Genomic DNA, 18,103 nt, shown 5'->3' on the forward strand with positions numbered 1-18,103 from the left:
TGCTTTTTGTTTTTCCTGCAAGTCTCTTAAAAGAACTCCCCAGCCATTGATGGCCCCAGTAGAGGGAGCGAGCGCAGAGAGTGATGCGACACCCGACTCGGGTCGCCTAGACCGAGGCTTTCCCAAGGCTGTCACACCAGGCAGGACGCGCGCGCGCTTGACCGGCAGCGTCACCCGGCGGTCTCGGCAGCTCTCCTATCCCTGACCTTTCGACCCCCGCGTAGACGCGTGACGTCATAAGCGACGCGACCTGCAGGCGACGCGTTTGCTTTGCGTCAGGCCTGGGTGTCGGTCGGTGTCGGCTCAGGCCTGAGCGCGACCCTGACTTTGTGGTCTCCGTGGCCGGTCGGGTCCTGGGCCGCCGCCGGAGCATGTGGGCGCTCGTGGGGCGGGCTCTCGCGCCGTGGGCCGCCGGGGCCCGGCACGCGGCTGCCTCGGAGCCCAGAGCCGCCTGCAGGCTCTTCAGCGCGGCCGAGCTCAAGGTGACCATCACCCCAGGAAGGTGCAGGGCTTCAGCACGTGCACGGTGGGCGAGCATCCTCGGCTGCTCGCCCGCGTGGCGTGGGCTGCGCTTCACCCGCATCAGAAGCGTGCCCGCTAGCTCCTCGGCTTAGGGCTGGTGTAGGTCACGAGCGGGTGCTATTTCTAAAAACCTCCGAGAAGCTGCTCCTTTGTAGCATCGATTTCCCTGAAGTTTTAGTTATCGTTTCTTCGGTAACTGGCTTGACTTGCATCCGATCCTACAGCTTCTTTGCTGCGTTGGGATAGTTATCATATTTCAAAGATTGGAGGATCCAAAGGCGTGGAGTATTTTAGTCCCATGCAAGGGGCTTGTGGTTAGAAAAATGGATTTGTATTCGTCACCGTTCAGGGTTTTTGAAAGTCGAGCGGGTTTGCGAAAGTTGTGCGGCTTTGCATCACTTTGTCCTAAATGCGTGGTGGGGGACTACAATGCAGCTTTTACGTTTTGTTTGAATAATTCTTCCATACCCTTACCTGCCCTACACTGAGTAAGAAATAGAAAGCTAAAACAAATGTTACAGTCATGACAGTTTCATCAACTGAATATGCCTAGGGAGCATGCGCACACACACACATACACACACTCACACCCTTGACTGTTTTGCTCAGACACCAGTTTCCAGGAGAATGTGGTGTGTCTAAGAGATTTTGCTTGATAAGGCATTCTTGGACTCCTGAGGACTTATGTATGACTTTCACTCTCCATGAAAGTAAATTTGCAATTAGCTCAATATGTGAGGAAGTATTACTTAAGGAGTTTATATTTAGCTTTGTTTATGGAACTGATATATTTGTTAAGTATTTTGTAATTTGTTCTTTGTAGTTAGGCTTAGTCATACATCTTTATTAGGGAGCAGGGAGTGTACAAAACTACAATAAGTGAAGTTGTCCATCGGTGGAAAGACTTTTCTTTGAATTTGTACTTTGTTTTATGGAAAATTTATACCCTTAACTGTGATATTCCCTTCCCTTCTTAGGAGAAACCTGACATGTCTAGATTTCCTGTTGAAGACATTAGAAATTTCAGTATCATTGCACATGTGGATCATGGCAAAAGCACTTTAGCTGACAGGCTCCTGGAGCTAACAGGTATTTTTATCTTATATGCTTGTGATTACCTCCTAGAGTTATTGGTTATTTAGCTTTACCATGATATCTTACCTTTAGGCATTCATCTTTAATATTTTCTATTAATTGTTTTTAATGCTTTTTTTGTTTTAAAGCCCAGAGAAATTAGTAAATGCTTCTATTTCTAGGTACAATTGATAAGACGAAGAAAAATAAGCAGGTTCTTGATAAATTACAAGTAGAGCGAGAAAGAGGAATCACTGTGAAGGCACAGACAGCCTCTCTGTTTTACAGCTTTGGAGGGAAACAGTACCTTTTAAATCTCATCGACACACCAGTGAGTTTCATATTGTCTCTTCAAAGACTACTCCTTAATCCTGTTGGTATTGCAATCGAAATTCTTTCATTTAGGGCTAAATTTTGCACAACTGTCTTTGATTTCTTTTTTGTTTTGTTTTTATGCTAGAATAACTTGTTTCCATTGTTTTCACAAAAACCACATTTTATTATTATTTTTGTCATATCAGTAGACTAGCAGTTACTTTAAAATATGTAGCTGGTACTTAAAGGTACCCATATTTGCATTTTAGGGCCACGTTGATTTTAGTTATGAAGTGTCCAGGTCACTGTCTGCATGCCAAGGTGTTTTACTGGTAGTCGATGCAAATGAGGTAAGAGTCTGCATTATATATGATATGATATGCCCACTTGGTTGTTTCATAAAGATTTTAAAATGCATTTTGGAAATGTAAATTTTACATTTGAATAACAAACAGATCTATTGTATTACTTACTCTAAATCAAATACTTTAATATTGTTAAATTGAAGTGCTGACTCACTCTGCTTAGTTTGACTATTTCTTTACTAGTGGTAATGTTGGTTTTGAATCCTAAAACTTAAATGGTACAGAAAAGTAGGAAGTAGTATGATTCAGATGTCTATAACTACATAGAAATCTGTGAAATACCTGTAAAGGCTAGTTTATTTGGCTCACAGTTTTGAAGGTTGTAGTCCACGACTCATTGGCTCATTGCCTTTGCCATGTAGCAAGGCAGCACAACGTAGTCATAAAGCCTGAAGATGGGGCTGGGGAGCCAAACTCCTCACTGCTGAGTAAGCACAGTGCATAGGGCCTAGGTCTCACAGTCCCTGCCAGGCATGGCTCTGGCAGGTAGATGGCATATGGAGCAGGTAGATGGCATATGGAGTCATTTTATTAGCATGATCCAAAATCTCAGTACTATGAATATATATGGAATGTATTGAATTAGTAAGTTTGTGGTACATTAAGTATCAAACCAGTCACCTTGGTCTCTCTTATCTTGGTGTTTCCAGGGTATTCAAGCTCAAACTGTAGCCAACTTCTTCCTTGCTTTTGAAGCACAGCTGTCAGTAATTCCAGTTATCAATAAGGTAATCAAAATGAGACACCAATGCTATTACTTATTTTACCTTCTGTGTAGTGTTTAGTTGTAAAATATAGGATTTTTTTTTTCTTTTTAATATGAGGGACCTGTAGTTACTGTTCATTCAGATTATCAGTAGGATTTATCTCTGAATATCATGTGATAGAACTGCAGGTCAAATATTCCTTGCATAGAGTTGAAATAGTTTGTCTGGACTGCATGGGCTGAGAATAGGCCATTTCTGTAGGAAAGGGGTGCAAGGCAGACAAAGAGGTGCCAGTCACACTGCTCTGGAGAAGAGGGGCTGAGAGCTAAGACTCAGTGAAGTCCATGAAACAGGTCAAAGTAACTCTTAACACACATAAGTCTGTTGAGTAGTGTAAAGTTAAGATCTTAGTTTAAAATTCAAACTGCATTAAGTTGCATTTCTTGATATCACTGCCACGTATAAAATAAGGCTAAATAGCTTGATATCTGACCTTAATTTTAAAAGTCTGAGCTCATGGTCTTAGTTGTTATACTTTGTTCTGCTTACATATTTTTTGTCTGTTTTGTTGCTCACATTTTTTTTTTTTTTGTACTCATGCTTGTTAAAATTATGTTGATAATTGCTTTTTGAACTTTTGGCTAAGATCAAGTATAATCATGTTGATATATAGATTATTTTAAATATTTTTGAAAACAGTCATGAAGGGTCAGTTAGGTTAAATCACAGAAGACTATTGACCTCCAAATATTGTTACAATGGACTAACTTCATTTTTGCTCTGCTCACTAAGTAATTTTGCTTATAGATAGATCTGAAGAATGCTGACCCTGAAAGGGTGGGAAAGCAGATTGAAAAAGTATTTGATATCCCTAGTGAGGAGTGTATTAAGGTAAGTTCTTTTTTTTTAAGTATTGTCTTAGTTGTTCTATTGCTCTGATGAAACACCATGGTCAGAGCAACGTGGGGAGGAATTGGTTTATTTGGCTTATACTTCCATTAAGCCATCACTGAAGGAAGTCAGGGCAGGAACCTAGAGGCAGGAGCTGGAGCGGAGGCCATGGAGGTGCTGCATACTGGGTTGCCCCTAATGGCTCACTCAGCCTGATTTTTTATAGAGTCCAGCCCAGGCCTGGCACCACCTACAATGGGCAGGGTCCTCCCCCATCAAACACTAATTAAGAAAATGATATTCACTCATGTCTGCAGCCTGATCTTTTGGAGGCATTTTCTCAGCTGAGGTTACCATCTCAAATGACGACTCTGTGTCAAGTTGACATAAAACTAGCCAGCAGAACTATTGATTATTCTTTGGAAAATCTCAGGAGATTGACCTAACTGAAGTTTCATGGTGTTTGTTCCCTTGCACTCTTAACACTTTTTTAGTTTTAGAGTGCTTATTATTATTTCATTAGATTCAGGCGAGAAAACTCCCCTTATATTGTGAGAATATACAGAATTATTATTACAGAGGCCCCAGGAAGGAAGAGTGTAGCCTTAAATCTCAATACTTTGGTTTCTACACACTTTCAGATATCCGCGAAACTTGGGACAAACGTTGACAGTGTGCTTCAGGCAGTCATTGAACGAATACCTCCGTAAGCATTTTGCTATTACACTATTCACTCATGTTTAATAGTAGAGTTTAATAATTTATAGACATCTAAAGTGTACTAGTTTAGATTAATAGACCATCAACTTGATATGTTAATTTAAACTAGTGAATATGGCAGTCTTACAGTAGGTTGGGATAAAGTTTTGCATTTATAATGTAAAGAAGTCAAGTTGAATATAAGAAGATTGGAAAGGGCGTAGCAGTGCTGTCCAGTAGACATGGTATGGGGCTGAAGTATACTGTCATTTGTTTGCTTCATAATTAGTATACATCTATTAATTTCAAAATGTAAAACTGATGGCTGAATTTAATATAGTTTATAGAAGTGTTTGCTTTGGCTTTTGAGTAATTTCTTTTACAAAATTAAACATACTTCTTAGATTGAAAATAGGCATTTTCTTATATGTACTTAATTTTATCTTTTATAATAGTCCAAAAGTCCATCGTGAAAACCCACTGAAAGCTTTGGTATTTGATTCCACCTTTGACCAGTACAGAGGTGTGATAGCCAATATAGCACTGTTTGATGGAGTGGTTTCCAAGGGAGATAAAATTGTATCTGCACATACTAAAAAAGCATATGAAGTCAATGAAGTAGGCATTTTGAATCCTAATGAACAGCCAACTCATAAATTGTAAGTAATTTGTTTAATATATGTAATAAATTTTCATATGTTTCTCTCAATGTGTTCAGAATGATCATAATAAGAAACCTGATGATCTATGCAAATATACATCCAGATACTTAGAAGGATCTTGTATGTGAATGGTAGGTAGTTTTATGAATATAAAAATGATCAAGTTTTATTAACTAGTAGAAATAACTTAGTGATCTAGTATAGACTTGGTCCTGTTAAATGTATTTGACAGAACAATTAAATACTAGTTAGTGTTCCTCAACTATTATCCAGTGAACTTATTTTCCTTTTACATTTAATTTCATCACAACTAAATTTTGCAATATAAGGTGCTTTAAGCTGTAAAAAAAAAAAAATACCATTCTTTTCTTCACTGTGGAATTTAGGGTTAAACCTAGGTTAATTAAAATTTATTTTAATTAGTAATTTAAATATTGAAACCATATTTGAGTGAGTTGTGAAACGGCTGCTGAGTGGCTCCTGATGCTGAGAAGACCTGACGTCAGGCACGTAGTTTATGCTTCTCAGGTTGTCTCTGAAGGTGAAGATGTCAAGTCTTGAGTACAGGGATCATATCGCAGTTTCATGCTGTGTCTAGGAAGCCGCATGTTAGTCACCACGTTTTAGTTAGTGGGGTCTTCTAAATTAAGTCCGTGTACTGTAATATATGCATTGTATAGTATATATGTTTGTGTAATATGTATATGTTATACATACACACACATATATCACAGTACAGGTATTGAACATTAATTACCGCATCTTCATTGAAGGCTCCTCTCGCAACCTACATGCAAATGAGTTTGTTACTATGTAGGTCTCTCTTTTTCTTTTTTTTAATTAAGCTAAAACTGAATTCTTGGAATCTGCCCTTTTCATGTGAAAGTGGTATGCGTAATAGACTTGTTGCATATTTCTGGTTTTCTGTCTGGTTAAATATTTATCTTTTCCCCTTCTTAATGAGCCTATATCACATAATAATAGACATGACAGTCTCCTGAATTCTTCTCCGATGGTACCGGTTTTACAGGAGCTGGTGTGTAGTTGGCAGAAGGTGGGCACAGACAGGTTTAGGTCTGTGTAGAAACTAAGCTTAGAGGTTGACGATTGGCACGGGGCCCTGACTTGTTTGGGAAGTTATGAGTTTCCTAGGGAGATAGAACTGTGAGTGTGCACTTAACAACAGAAAAGCAGTAAATATTTGCATATACTAATTTTATTTAGATATGCAGGACAGGTGGGCTTTCTGATTGCTGGGATGAAAGATGTCACTGAAGCACAAATAGGAGACACATTACATTTACATAATCATCCAGTGGAGCCCTTGCCTGGCTTTAAATCAGCGAAACCAATGGTATTTGCAGGTGAGGAGTTCACAAATTGAAGACAAGGGGCCAAAATAATTTTTTAATTAAAAATCTGTTTCTGTGGTGAAAACAAATGTAGAAGATAATATACATTCTTATAGATATGTTTGTAACATATATATGTATATATATATGTATGCATGTGTATGTATATATTATATATAATATATATATATACATATATATATTTATGACATTTCATTGCTTATATGGTATGTGGTATTTCTTTTTTTTTTTCTTTGTTTTTTTTGTTGTTGTTGTTTTTTGAGACAGGGTTTCTCTGTGTAGCACTGGCTGTCCTGGAACTCACTTTGTACACCAGGCTGGCCTCGAACTCAGAAATCCGCCTGTCTCTGCCTCCCGAGTGCTGGGATTAAAGGCATGCACCACCACGCCCAGCTCGGTATATGGTATTTCTGTATATCATGGTAACATTTTATATGAGAGACCACTTAGGGTTCCTTAAGAATGAAGTGATTATATAAGAGATCTTAGTAATATGAATTTTCTTATTTTTCTGAGAAGTTAATTGAATATATTTGAATTTTTTTTCTCTAGTTAGGATGTTTCGATGACAGTTCTCAGTAGAATTAATGAATTCCCTCCTCTTGGTCGTTTTCTTTAGTTATGCTTTGTTCCTCTGGATGAAGTAGACTGCCATGCAGCCCTTACCACGTGTAACATGAGGTCCTATATTGCTTTGAGCATTGCACATATTTATATAGTGAGGACTGATTGAGGGTCCTCTGCTTACTGTATCCCACCTAGGTTAGCTAGCCTCGCTTTCTCCTCAGTCTCCTCTCAGCAGAGGTCATGGACTTTATGACTGCTGTGCTTCACAGACTCAGTCATTTGGATCTCAGGAGGTCTGTAAAGTGTAAGCTTCATAGGCAGGAGATAAAGACAATCGGCGTAACCAGCAGTAGCTCCCATAGGTTTGTTTTTTTTTTAAAGATTTCTTTATTGTTATGTGTGAGTACACTATAGCTGTCTTAGGACACACCGGAGGAGGGCGTCCGGTCTCATTACAGATGGTTGTGAGCCACCACGTGGTTGCTGGGATTTGAACTCAGGACCTTTGGAAGAGCAGTCAGTGCTCTTGTCCACTGAGCCATCTCTCCAGCCCCTGCTCCCATAGTTTTAAGCAGTAAGTTTCTAAAAGCCAGATTGACATCTACTTTAGTAATTGGTCTGGAAACGAAGTCCAGTGTCGTTGTCATTTCTGGTGCTATTTCCCACTGACGAACAGTTCTACTTACAGTAGTGGATTAGTTTGTACCTTTGTATTTTAAAATTAATGTACTTTGCCTAATTATTAGTAAACTTATTTCCCTTGGTTCTTTACATTTTTTCTTTTTGTATTTGTCTGAAAGCATAAAATCACTGTTTATAGTGTGACCACAATTGTATATCATTAATGCTAATGGAATCTAAGATAACCTTGCAACCAATTACAGAAAAATTATATGAATGCCACATGGTTAAATTTGAACTTGACTGTACTTTCTATTATGTTTGTGTCCCCAGGAGTGTACCCTATAGACCAATCTGAATACAATAACCTGAAGAGTGCTATAGAAAAACTGACCTTAAATGACTCAAGTGTGACAGTGCATCGGGATAGTAGTCTGGCCCTGGGTGCTGGCTGGAGGTAGGGGGCATTCATATCTTACAGTCACTTTTTATAAGAAAATACCTTCTAATTGGATGTGTTGCTCATGAACATTTCTGAAAATCAGACTAAGCTTTTTTAATATTTTTGGGGGTAGGGATGGGAGGTTTGACACAAGGTCTCACTATATAGCCCTGGCTGTCTTGGAACTAGCTGTGTAGATCAGGCTGGCCTCAAACTCACAGAGACTTACCTGTCTCTACAAATATCCTTTTGTACACATGTATGTATGGGTGTGCACATTATGTGTGCATGCTCATAGGCCTGAGATTAATCCGGGTCTCCATTTCAGTTTTTGCGCAGTGTCTCTCACTGACTCTGGAGGTTGCCCTGGCACCTTGCTGACTCCTCCTGCACTGGGATCGCAGTTGCATTCTGCAGCTTCTGGCTTTTTCATTTAGGTCCTGGGGATCCAGAATTGGGGTCCTTATGCTTATATAGTGAGCACAAGACCCACTCAGCCATTTACACATGCCCTAAAGATCCATTTCTATGAGTAAGATAAGTAAGTCTTGTAATGTCTGCTTATGTCTCATGTGCATTCATGTTTTGTGGGTAATTTAAAATAAATTCACAGGAGATTAGGGTCTTATTTTATAAAGTTATACAAGAAATGCAAATTGATGGAATGATTCTTGATTTCCTCTTTTCCTACAAAGTAGCAATGTGTTCACAACAGCCAGCAGCCCCACTGAACATAGATATTTAGAGGAGTTTTGCTGTTTTTTTGCCACCTTGTCTCCAGGTTGGGATTTCTTGGACTTTTACATATGGAGGTTTTCAACCAGCGACTAGAGCAAGAATATAATGCTTCTGTCATTTTGACGACCCCAACTGTTCCATACAAAGCTGTGCTTTCCTCTGCAAAATTAATAAAGGTACTGTGCTATCACTTCTATTTTGTATCAGCCTGAAAGGGAAAACTTAATAAAGATGTGTACATGTATATACTAAATACAAGAGAAATGTTTTGTTTGTTTGTAAGTAAGTCACTATTAAGAATGATTTATTTTTGAGTAAAAGTTAATAAAAATTTTTATTACCTTCTTAAAACTAATTCATGTTTTATGTTTCTTAGCTCAATCTCTTTATTAACAAAATTACTGGTAGTGATAGTAAAAAGAATTCGTAATAAGAAGGCCATTATAATTTAGCACAGGATTTTAAAGATAATGTTTGTCATGAATAATTGAAGTTATAAAAAGTAAAACATTCATTCTTATAGGAATTTTTTAAGTTTGTGATAGAAGCAGTACTGTATTTCATTTAAGTGGCAATTTATAATTTATTCATTTAAACACTGCTATCTTGAACATAAATAACCTGATTTTATATTACTAATTATATTGCCGTAAAATGTAGTATTTATCATACTTTTTTAGATGGTTCATGGTATGTTTTATAAATTTTAGTAAACCCAAATACTGTAATTCATTTATTATTATCATTACTGACAAATTTAAAAGATAGTAATTGGAAGACTTTGGTTGTTGTTTCTTAAAAGAAACGTATTAGGTGACAGTCTGATCTTCAGGTGTCTTTGCTGTTACTACTGCTACTTTGTTATCTGCAGTAAATGCAGTATGTGAAAAGCAAGCCTTTAAGAAAGAGAACTGTGTTAGTGTTTGTTCTTAACTACTGTTCCCTTTCCTCGTTTTTAGGAATATAAAGAGAAGGAAATCACAATCATCAACCCTGCACAGTTCCCCGAGAAGTCCAAAGTAACAGAATATTTGGAACCTGTTGTTTTGGGCACTGTTATTACACCGACTGAGTACACTGGAAAAATAATGGCTCTTTGTCAGGTAGGACAGAAAGTGGGATGCAGTCCTCTGGAGCAGCGCTTATCAGCTTCCATTTCATAGGAGTCCTTCTGCTGGGAAGTTTCCTTTTACGGGCTTACGTTTGATTGTCACTATTAGCTGAACAGTCAGTCAAAGGAATGAAAAAAATTTACATATTTCAAAGGATCTTTTATTATGATTTAGTCTATTTGTGTACTTGAAAGTGAATATAGGCTGGGTAGTGGTGGTGCACTCCTTTAATCCCAGCACTTGGGAGGCAGAGGCAGGCAGATTTCTGAGTTCGAGGCCAGCCTGGTCTACAAAGTGAGTTCCAGCCAGGGCTACACAGAAAACCCCTGTCTCGAAAAAAAAAAAAAAAAACAAACCAAAAACCAAAAAAAAAAAGAAAGTGAATATAATGTGATTTTAAAAATAGAGATTACAAGCTTTAGTTTAAAATGAATATAAGTGAAATACAAAATAGTGTTATTTCTTCCCAAAAACTCTTGCTTATAAATCTTTGGTAGACCATTAAATAATACTCTTCCAGTCTGTTATTTTTATTTTTGTAATTATACTTTGGAAATTAACACCTTTAATTTATTCACATCAATATAGTGTGGATTATCATCAAAGTTATCTTTCTTTAGGCACGAAGAGCAATTCAGAAGAATATGACTTTTATTGATGAAAATAGAGTTATGCTTAAATATCTCTTCCCTTTGAATGAAATTGTGGTAGATTTTTATGACTCTTTGAAGTCTCTCTCTTCTGGATATGCAAGGTGAGGAAATGATGGTGATCATGAACATCTCAGAGGTTTGAAAATGCTGATTGTAATGACAAATACTTCAGCTCTTGAAGATAGTTCAGAATCATAAGGCTAGGAAGCTTGGGGCATTACAGATATTAAATAGAACCTGACATTTCCTTCCAGGAGGAAAAGGGCTTATGGTTTTTCAGACTCTCTGAAAGGGAAGCACCCTCATCAGTAAGAGGCTATAGCCCTGTGGCTTAAGAGTTGGAAATATCTGTGACTGAATAACATTTAAATATATATATATATATTAATTGATCCATGGGGCATGTACTTATATTTGAAAAACTGATATAAATATTGAGTATAAAGAATGGTAAATATGAACTGCACTTAACAATGTTGTAGTCAAGAACAGGTCCTCCCAGAAATATGTGCTCCATCCAATAAAAATCTGTGCATCTTAAGGGAGTCCATGAAACCTAGCCAAATAAAAATATGAGTTGAGTGTTAATGGCAAGAAGCCTTTTATACTGCCTTTGGCTACAATGGCTCTATGAGTTAAACATTTGACTAGCACTGTTAACTTGGACCACCCTGGTGATAGCAACTAACATGAGTGCTGGTTTGTCTTTGATTAAGCTTTGCTGTAACTACTCGGTGTGTACTAGATTCACATGTGCTACATGTCTTTCGGTCCTGACAAAAACTAGTGTTCAAACTGCAGATGTGTGTAGGAAAGCCCAGTGCCCTTTCTTCCTGCTGTTATCAGTGCACTAACTACATGTGTTGTCACTGGCAACAGAAAACTCACAGCGACCCATTAAATAGAGCTAGGGGAGACCACAGCGGCTGGTAGCACGAGAGAAGGGCTCGTTTGGTTTTGGTGATTGATTTTCCTAATGCATCTCAGCCGGTTCCTCTTCCTTCTCTCGGGACTTAGCGCCTTAGCATTTGGTTCTTTACTATGGGCATATACATCCATTATATGAAACTTTGTATGTGGTAATAATTTTATCAAGTTTCTTCATGGGAGAGCAGGGAATGGAGGTTGTAAGGAAAAAGGAGTTTGCTGGGTGTAATCTGACAGTATCACACTTGTCCATGTTCTCTTGTCCTTGTTAGTTTTGATTATGAAGATGCTGGTTACCAGGCTGCAGAACTAGTTAAAATGGATATTCTGCTGAATGGAAATATGGTGGAAGAGCTTGTAACTGTGGTCCATAGGTAAGCAGAGTAAGAGATGACCAGCTGTGAACACAGGCGCTTGGTGTTTTCTAAGTGGTGGTCCCTCACTTAGTGCAGCAGATACACTTTGTAAAACTTGTAAAGCTTGGGAAGATAATTAAAATGGACTTTAGTCTACTCATTTTCCTTCTGCCTTTACATCAGAAGAATATGACTTTTATTGATGAAAATAGAGTTATGCTTAAATATCTCTTCCTTTTGGATGAAATTTTGGTAGATTTTTATGACTCTGAATCAGTCTCTGTCTTCTGGATATGCAAGGTGAGGAAATTATGATCATCACAAACATCTCTATTACTAAATATAAAATAGAGAATTATAGCCAAAGGAGTAGTCTCAAGGAAATAATTTCCTTTATTGTGTTGTTTTTTTTTTTAATTTCATGATTGAGGTTTATACTGATAAAAGATTTTCATATTCCTGAAAATCATTAGTGATAATGAAAAAGTCAAGTATATGTGTTCACAAACTGGCAAACTGATATTATACTGTAGCCATGTAATTATAGGTCATAATATAGATTAATACATAGTTACAAAAATGCCAATTAAGTACAAAATGTTGAGTTCTATTTGAACCTCTTAAAATTCACCTGTTAATTACTGCAATGGACAATGAAGGTAATCTAAATAGTTATATTTAGGATAGCTGTATTTTTTCTGTCTCAGAGAGAAAGCCTACACTGTTGGCAAAAGCATATGTGAACGCCTGAAGGAGTCTCTTCCCAGACAGCTGTATGAGATAGCAATTCAAGCTGCTGTTGGGAGCAAAGTTATTGCAAGAGAAACGTGAGTTGAAATTCATTTTCTGTTTGAGGCTGGCTTTAGAAACAATGTACCCAGATAAACAAAACTAAACTTTTAATTAATCATGGCGTATGCTTTTATTCATGAAAATCATGAGATGATAAATGTCTTTTTACTTTGGATTACTTATATTAAGTGATGATACTTAGTTGTATAACTTATGAAAATTTAAGGAATTTCTGCTCATTTCCAATGAATTTCTAAGTTAGGGAATTTCTGTAAGGTTCCATTCAGTGGATTATACTATGTTCAGTTAGATTGTGATGAGAACAGAACCTAAAAGTAATGATACATTGTTTTTACTAAAGTACTACATCAGAAAAGGTTATAAATATCATGCTAGGTTTTGTTTTCTAGGTTATATCCCTCATTGGTTTATAGTGGGTATAAAAAATAGGGAAATTTTTGAAAAAAGCTAGCATTGTTGAAAATCAGGCACCTGTAGCAGCAAGTATAGTCTCTGGTAGCACTTCCCCTGCCCAGCCATTAGGAGTTATGACCCTGGATAGTCTGTCTCCTCAGTTATGACAGATTGGGAATTGCTACTTAGTTATTGCTTAACCTAAGCCTAATGTATCAGTACTAGTTAAATTCCATATATATATATATATATATGCATATATATATGTATGTATATGTATATATGTGTATCTATACACATGTATATATGTATATACACATATATATGTATATATATGTATATGTATATATACATATATACACATAAATATAAAGTAAATATATGTGTAGTAAATAATATATTAAATATATGCCTATTATGGGAATAATTTCATTTTGAACAGTATTTTGTTTCAGTTACCCAGTGTCCAAGAAGATACATAAATTAGAAGAACTCCAAAGAACATCCTAGAAAGTAGAAGAGTTAGCACATGGTCATTTTTACATAAATTATATTGGAAGTAGATTAAGAAAAACAAATAGATTTTTAAAAAAATTATTAAAAGAATCCCTTAAAAAGAGATGCCTTTCAAAGTTAATGATCTGGAAATGCCAAAATAATATAGTAGTATAATTGATGGTTGTATACATTAACAGGAGTTTGTCTTGAGAATGGTTTTATAAAATCCTAAATTCAGTAGTAAATTCTTTAGTAGTCACTATCTATTTATGGTCAGGTTAGAATATGATGCCTTAACTTTTTAAAATACTGTATTCAAAGTATTTCTAGGTTGAACTGGGAACAATATAATGTATTTTTTTTAAATTAAACTCATGAATGATCATATTTCTCCTTATGCATTCCTCAAGCAATGACGTTTCTTACTAAAGGATATGGGGACATTAAGATTAATTTCTTGTGTGTCCTACAACTAAGTATATGGAAGTAAATAACAAACATTTGAACTAGTTACATAAGGCAATTTGATCTAAATGACACTATCACTTAAATATTTTATCAAAAGTAAATCTTTGTATAGAAATTATGCTTTTAAACTGTATTTCTTCTTTTACAGAGTGAAAGCCTACAGAAAAAATGTTTTGGCAAAATGTGTATGTATCTTTCTGCTTTACTATATTGAATGGCTTTAAGAGCAAAGGTGTCATAAATTGGTTTCTATTTTAGTTTTTATTTACCATGCATTTCATCTCAGTTTCATTTTAAACGGGCAAATTTCTGTTTAACCATATTAGTCTTCATTTTAACTACAATGTATGTAACATGCTTTTCATTTTCTCTCTTCTAATAAAATACCATCTAAAAGGGATTTTTATGTTGAACTTCCATAATTTTATACATAATAAAACAGTATATGTATAGTGACTGTTTCTTACAGTTGGAAGAGAATGGGAATTGAAATCTACCTTGCTACATTGAATTTTGGAAAGCCTGTGTGTGTGTGTGTGTGTGTGTGTGTGTGTGTGTGTGTGTGTGTGTGAAAACAAACTCTTTTTTTCTAAGCATCTGGTAGTGTTTCTGGCCAGGTCTGCATCTGAAAGTCTGTATTAGGCTGTCGCTATACAATATGTCTATCTTAAATGAAAAAAAACTGATTGTTGAGGAGGGATCAAGTGAGGGCCTGCAGGTCATAATGATATGTTTATGGCTGTGGTGTTTTCTTGGTGTAATTATGTAATCATTCCCTCTGACCCAATTTGGATTTCTTATTTTTCAGTATGGTGGTGATATTACCCGGAAAATGAAACTTCTGAAGAGACAGTCCGAAGGGAAAAAGAAGCTGAGGAAGATTGGCAACATTGAGATTCCAAAAGACGCTTTCATAAAAGTCCTGAAAACCCAGCCTAATAAATGACTCAAGGGCAGCAGGCGTTCTCTGTTCCTTCTAACTTATAGTGACAGCAGAATGAAAACTCTAAGATGCATATTACTTTCAGGGTCTTCAACTATGACCTGCTTCAGTGGTTCTCAACCTTCCCAATGATGCCACCCTTTAATATAGTTCCTCATGTTGTGGTGACCCCAGACATAGAATTATTTTTGTTGCTACTTCATAACCTTAATTTTGCTACTTTTATGGATCATAATGTAAATATACTAATGTAAAATGAGTATGTCTGATATGCAACCTCTGTGAAAGGGTTGTTGGACCCTAGCTGAGAAGTGCTGACTTGTTGGTAGAGAAGAGGTTAAATGTATGCTACAGTGCTTATTCTCTCTTTCACTAGTAATCTCCACAGAATTCCTTACCTATCTTTAAGACTGAGATTATATTGCTACACTGCCTCACAGGTAACTTTGGAAATTGAAGGAGGTTAATACATTTTAAATATTCATGAGGGGCAAGCAGAGTATGTTATACATTTAATCACAGTGAATTTTAAACTTTCCTTATACTTTTTTGTTTTTTGTTTTTAGTGTCTTGAGACAGAGTTCTGCCATGTAGCATGGCTAGCCCAATGTCTTAAGTAGGGGTTTACTGCTGTTTTGAGACACCAATGACTACAGCAACTCTTAGAAAGGAAAACATTTATTTCTTTGGGGCTGGCTTATCCTTTTAAAGGTTTAGTCCATTATTGTCAGAGTGAGAAGCACGGCAGTGTGCAGGTAGACATGGTGCTGGAGAAGTGGCTGACAGTTCTACATTTTAATGTACAGGCAGCAGCAGGAGACTGTCACACCAAGCCTAGCTTGAGCATATGAGACCTCAAAGCTCGCTTCTACAGGGACACAGTGCCATTCCCCCTAATAGTACCATTCCCTGTAGGCCAAGCATTCACACATGAGTCTTTGGGGAGCATTTCTGCTCAAACCACCACATACCTCAAACTTGTGACCATCTTTCCACCTCAGCCTTCTCATTGTTGGGATTTTACAGCCATTTGCTACTGTCTTCAACTTTGCGCGGGCTTTCTTACAGACGCTAAGAGGAGCCCTAATTACATCAAGTAGCAACTTTCTGGAATCACCTTGTGTACAGTTTTTAGCTCAAACGCTTTATCTGATATATGACTTGCTTTTTAAGAAAGAGACTCAATGTATTACTAGACATTTGTTCTGGATTTTTATGCCTATACATTGAATCAAGATTTCTGTATCTTGCTTTTGATATTATGAATACATTCCTGCAAAATGACATAATTTGATATTAGCAGCAGCTGTTAATAAATTAGAAGCTATTAACTAAACAGACCTAAATGACAGCTAATAAATGGATTAGTTTCATGTTCATAACAAACTGAAAAATACATGACTCCAAGAAAAAGTCTTGATACTGGATTTTATTTTCTGCCGTCTATCTTGAGCATGACATAAATCTGGTAGCAAAAAAGGTTACAGATGAGTCTTAGCATTTTGATGGGATTTTAAAGTGAGGATTTATAAGTTAGGTAGCCTTAGTTTATCCTATTACATAAACCATCTCACTTCTCCCAGCTTGATTTGCTAGGTATAAAATAAGTTCCCACCACAGTATCTTTTTAAAATGGCAATATATTTGAAACTAAGACAATGCAATTGTTAAAATGTTGTTCTTACATTATTGCTAAGGGGAAGTAAAAAACTGGTGCAATCTCTACCATGTAGTGCTTGAGCTACTTAAGATATGGGCTATTCTTTAACCCATAATTCCTTACGAATTAACGTACTAACAGGAGAAAACATTTGCTAGGCTGAATTTTGAGTTACATAACTTGAGCTTATTCCTTCGGGTTCTAGAATCACAATTTGTATAGTCATATGACAAAAATATAATTGCCACTTAATAAATGGGTTGCCAGTGTGCTGAGTTAAATACACTTTTTTCAGTCTCCGTAACAGCAGAGGGTAAGATGCTGCCACTTATATCCCCTGGTGACAGAAGCTAAATGTTGGTTTTGCTTCAAAGACAAAGATCATTGCTACATCTGACTTATCTTCAGTGGTTTCTAAGCTTCTTAATAGTATATCACAGTAAGTTAGGATGCTACAGTGATCAGGGAAGTGCTGAGGAGAGACACTGTGAGACAGCATTAGTGCTAGAATGAAAAAGATCTTTTTTTAGACCTTTGGAGCAGAGGGAATGAATGGTACATCAGAAGAGACCTTAAACTTTACATGATGATGCTAAACAGCCAAAGATGGGGTAATCTTGAGTAAACATGTTAGTGTTAAAATCATTATTGCAGGATGGATGCTACTGACTTGTTAACTAAAATGTTAAGAGCATAAGGACCCCTTGAGCAAATTGATTATGATTCTGCCAGGTATTTTTCTAAGCAGAATGTAATGATGTAGTGTGACTATATGTCTATTATAGGGCGAAAGAGAGGAAGAACACCAGTAAGGCTAACTTCTACTTTGTGGGGTACCTGTCTGAATGATGTACCAGTTTTAATACTAAGTAGGGAGGCAGAATAGCCTAAGAGAGATTTAGAACTCATCTTAATTTTAGAATAGTCCATAGTATTCCTATGTGGTGTTCTTCAGCAGGCTATTGGAAATGTGAATTTGAAGGTCAGAAGACAGATCATAGTGCAATGAATCCAAAGAGGTTCCAGGATATATATTTAAGTGCTCGGGGATGTGAAACCCTGTTGTGTGGGGCTTCTCAGCTTCCAGTAATTTGTATAGCACCTTTATACTTCCATGGTTGTTTGATATCTATCTAATATATATGCATATGCATTTTAATATTTATGCATTATATATATTTATGTATGTATATTTGGCTTAGTTTCATGAATAACAGCTATTAAGACATAACTGGGAATTAAAGCACCATTGTTGGTGACATTATTGTTTTGACTGCGTGTATGCAGTCTGTATTACTTGTGTG

General features: G+C 36.7%; 1 protein-coding gene across 1 annotated transcript; it reads left to right on the forward strand.

Moving 5' to 3' along the window:
• Positions 1-273: 273 nt before the first annotated feature.
• Guf1 (GTP binding elongation factor GUF1) lies at positions 274-15,780 on the forward strand. Its single transcript, XM_021162372.2, has 17 exons — positions 274-482; positions 1,500-1,611; positions 1,779-1,927; positions 2,181-2,261; positions 2,927-3,004; positions 3,791-3,874; positions 4,516-4,580; positions 5,029-5,232; positions 6,460-6,599; positions 8,130-8,253; positions 9,020-9,152; positions 9,936-10,079; positions 10,709-10,842; positions 11,941-12,042; positions 12,732-12,851; positions 14,345-14,381; positions 15,005-15,780. Exons 1-17 carry the CDS (start codon positions 372-374, stop codon positions 15,140-15,142), a joined length of 1,956 nt encoding a protein of 651 aa, XP_021018031.1. The 5' UTR covers positions 274-371; the 3' UTR covers positions 15,143-15,780.
• Positions 15,781-18,103: the final 2,323 nt, after the last annotated feature.

This window comes from Mus caroli, unplaced genomic scaffold (assembly GCF_978045245.1).
Source record: "Mus caroli unplaced genomic scaffold, Mus_caroli_1 scaffold_4, whole genome shotgun sequence".
Taxonomy (NCBI): domain Eukaryota; kingdom Metazoa; phylum Chordata; class Mammalia; order Rodentia; family Muridae; genus Mus; species Mus caroli.